The sequence below is a fragment of the Saprolegnia diclina genome, assembly GCF_000281045.1.
Source record: "Saprolegnia diclina VS20 unplaced genomic scaffold supercont1.21, whole genome shotgun sequence".
In the NCBI taxonomy this organism is placed as follows: Eukaryota; Oomycota; class Saprolegniomycetes; order Saprolegniales; family Saprolegniaceae; genus Saprolegnia; species Saprolegnia diclina.
Window position 1 is genome coordinate 24,511 of NW_008246088.1, and position 2,823 is coordinate 27,333.

The 2,823-nt window shown below is 59.7% G+C and overlaps 2 protein-coding genes across 2 annotated transcripts in view; both read left to right on the plus strand.

Moving 5' to 3' along the window:
- Positions 1–18: 18 nt before the first annotated feature.
- On the plus strand, positions 19–255 carry SDRG_07238 (hypothetical protein; the record flags this gene model as incomplete). The annotated part of the gene is made up of 1 exon (XM_008613058.1): positions 19–255. The coding sequence occupies one exon, from the start codon at positions 19–21 to the stop codon at positions 253–255; it is 237 nt and encodes a 78-aa protein (XP_008611280.1).
- A 586-nt stretch (positions 256–841) lies between these two features.
- SDRG_07239 (hypothetical protein) overlaps positions 842–2,823 on the plus strand; it is a 3,126-nt gene continuing 1,144 nt past the window's right edge. The window contains exons 1-5 of the mRNA XM_008613059.1: positions 842–2,143; positions 2,196–2,369; positions 2,419–2,564; positions 2,616–2,712; positions 2,759–2,819. Of these exons, the coding sequence (XP_008611281.1) occupies positions 905–2,143; positions 2,196–2,369; positions 2,419–2,564; positions 2,616–2,712; positions 2,759–2,819 (1,717 nt within the window). The 5' untranslated portion in view covers positions 842–904. The remainder of the gene's footprint in view (positions 2,144–2,195; positions 2,370–2,418; positions 2,565–2,615; positions 2,713–2,758; positions 2,820–2,823) is intronic.

Genomic DNA, 2,823 nt, shown 5'->3' on the forward strand with positions numbered 1-2,823 from the left:
GCAGCGAAGGAATATTCGATGGAGTACATGCCGCACATTGCGAGCGACGACGACGTGAGCAATTTTCTGGACCACTACACGAAGGAGTCGGTGACCGACAGCTGCGCCAGCACTTTGGAGCACTCGTCGCCGTCGATTTCGTCGGACGCGTCGCAGCTCTCGTCGTGGGACGTCTCGACCGACAGCAGCACGGCCGCGCGCTTCTCGGGCTTTTCGTTTGTGGCCGCCACGACCTGCAACGAGGCCGGGTTTTAGCGATCTTCCCGCGCTTTTTTTATTAATTTAAATGTCGCTCGACTTCAACAACGTATACCAGTCCTTTTACGACATTCTGTCTCAACGGCAACACGGTTTACCAAATGCGTCTCAATCTCGTGTCTATCCGGACACGTGGATGCCGATGATGTGATTGCGTGTGCTTGGTGCCCGATGTTTACGAGTGCGCCGAACGCTCGGGGCTGCAATGAGGCCGGCGTCTTCTTCCACGGACAGTCCCGGCGACCGCTGCGGGCCCGGGATCTATGGAAGGCACATAAGTTGAAAGTTGGGCCACACAGATTGGCTACTTGCAGCTCGGCCTCTGGTGGCGCCAGCTCATGGCGCGCCAAAGTCCAACTAAGAAACACAATAAGTCGCTTGGAAGGCGCCGGCTGCGTGGACCATGTATTACTCTATCGCAGGGTCGTAGGTGCCATTGCGAGGGGCGTGATGCATGCACAAAGTCGGTAGCACCATCGTCCGTACCAGCCCAGCCCAGCCACGGCTTCAACGTCAAGTTGCCAGCAGCCGGTCGTATCCGGATGGGAGCGCGCGAGACGGTCGTGAGATTACCGACCAGATTCGCTGGCTGTCAGACCGAACGCGCAGGATTTCGCTTTTCGGCACCAACATCCGCTGCCGCAGCATGCCCGCCTCCGAGCCCGAGAGCGTCTTGTACGAGTTGGCGGCGGCCCTGCGCAAGGGCGTCGCCATCCGCACGCGCCGCTTGGGCCTGCGCTCGCACAAGCTCACGTTTCTCGGCTCCGACGCCGTGACGTGGCTTGTTGAGAACGCGGCTTGCCGCAGCCGCGACGACGCTATCGAGCTCGGGCGCAACTTGCACCACGCCGGGCTCTTTCGCCCGATCGTGGGCTCCGATCCATTCCGAGACGACAAGAACACGCTCTACCGCTTCGCCGAAGACGATGTTGGCGACGACGAGTTGAGCGGCAGCAAGTCGGTGAGCGTCAAGCCGTCGGACGGCGTCAAGCCGCTCGTCGAGCGCCTCACTGGCCGCCGCACGTCCGTGCCAACCAAGGGTATTCGGTCGCTCTTACTCAAGAAGAAGGCCTTTTGCCCCATCGAGTCGCTCCTGACCGTCGCGCCGGGTACGACCTTTGGCTTTGAAGACGGGTGTCCATTCTTCTTTCCCGCGCACACTGTGCACAACTCGATCGCGCTCACGCTGCCCGTCGTCGAGACGATGAAGAAGGCGTTTGCGTCCCACGACATGCGCGCCCGAGAGAACGCCGTCTACGGGCTCCGCAAAGAGGTGCTCAAAGCCGCCGACTCAAGCGATAAGAACTGGATGTACATCAAGAACGTCCAGGGCCACCACGGCAACGACGTCCGCGTCTTCTATCGCGATGCGGTCGGCGGCTTCCACACCTTTTTAACCGTCGGGGCGATCCACGTCCCGCCGGCGACGTTTGTCGAGCATTTTCTGGACCACGAGGAGCGTGCGAAGATGGAGGCGTTCTACGAGGCCGGTCAAACGGTCGAGGACCTCCTCATGGCCCACACGCGCGAGATGAAGGTCAAGCACCACATCCATCAGCCGTTCTGGGACGCCAAGGCGCCGTGGTCGCCCGACCAGAGCATGCATTCGATCTCGGGCGACATTGCCGACGTGACCGCGCACCACATGAAACCCGCGGAAAAGTACCCGCAGGTCGCGCCCGGTACGATTGTCGAGGAGCCGACGCAGCAGCAGCTCATTGGCGGCGGCACGCAGCGCATTCTGTACCGCACCATGAGCAGCGTCTCGCGCGTCGTGAGCAAGCGCGACTTTGTGACATTCCAAGACTCGTTCTCGATGGCCAACGGCGGCCACGTGGTCTACGAGATCTCGGTCCAACACCGCGACATTCCGACGTCGTTGCCCGTACATCGTCTTCGTGTAGGAGATGATATATCATTAGACGTTTCTTGTGTAGAGCTATACCCGCGGCGAAGTGCTCTGCCTCGCGCACATTGCCGAGCCGATCGACGGCCTTCCGACCGCGTGTATGCTCACAGTCGTGACCCAAGTCGGCTTCAAGGGCAAGATGCCCGAGTTTGTCGCCAAGATGATCTTCGACAAGCTCATCACGCGCAGCTTCGAGTCGCAGGTTCACGCATCAAGAAGCAAAGCGTCTCGACCTTACGACAGAGTCGTAGATGTGCGATCGGGTCACGGACAATACCGAGATCATGGCCGGCGCGTTCGCCAACGTCCCGTACATCACGGACGACAGCCAGACGGACGACTTTGAAAGCCGTGCGACGCTCCTCGACTTTGAAATTCTCGCTGTGCTCGGTCGCGGGTACTTCGTTGTGCATGCGAAACTATCAGGGTATCAACTACACATTTGTAGCGGGTTTGGTAAAGTGCTGCAAGTACGCCACCGCAAGACACAAAAGGTGCACGCCATGAAGGTCCTCAAGAAGGAGAATATTGTCCACGACATTCAAGTACGCCCCAGTGAATAAGTCTTGCGAGTTGACTTGTGATTGGCAGGTCGAGCGCACGCGCACCGAGCGCAGCATCCTCGCGGCCGTCGAACACCCGTTCATCGTCGGTCT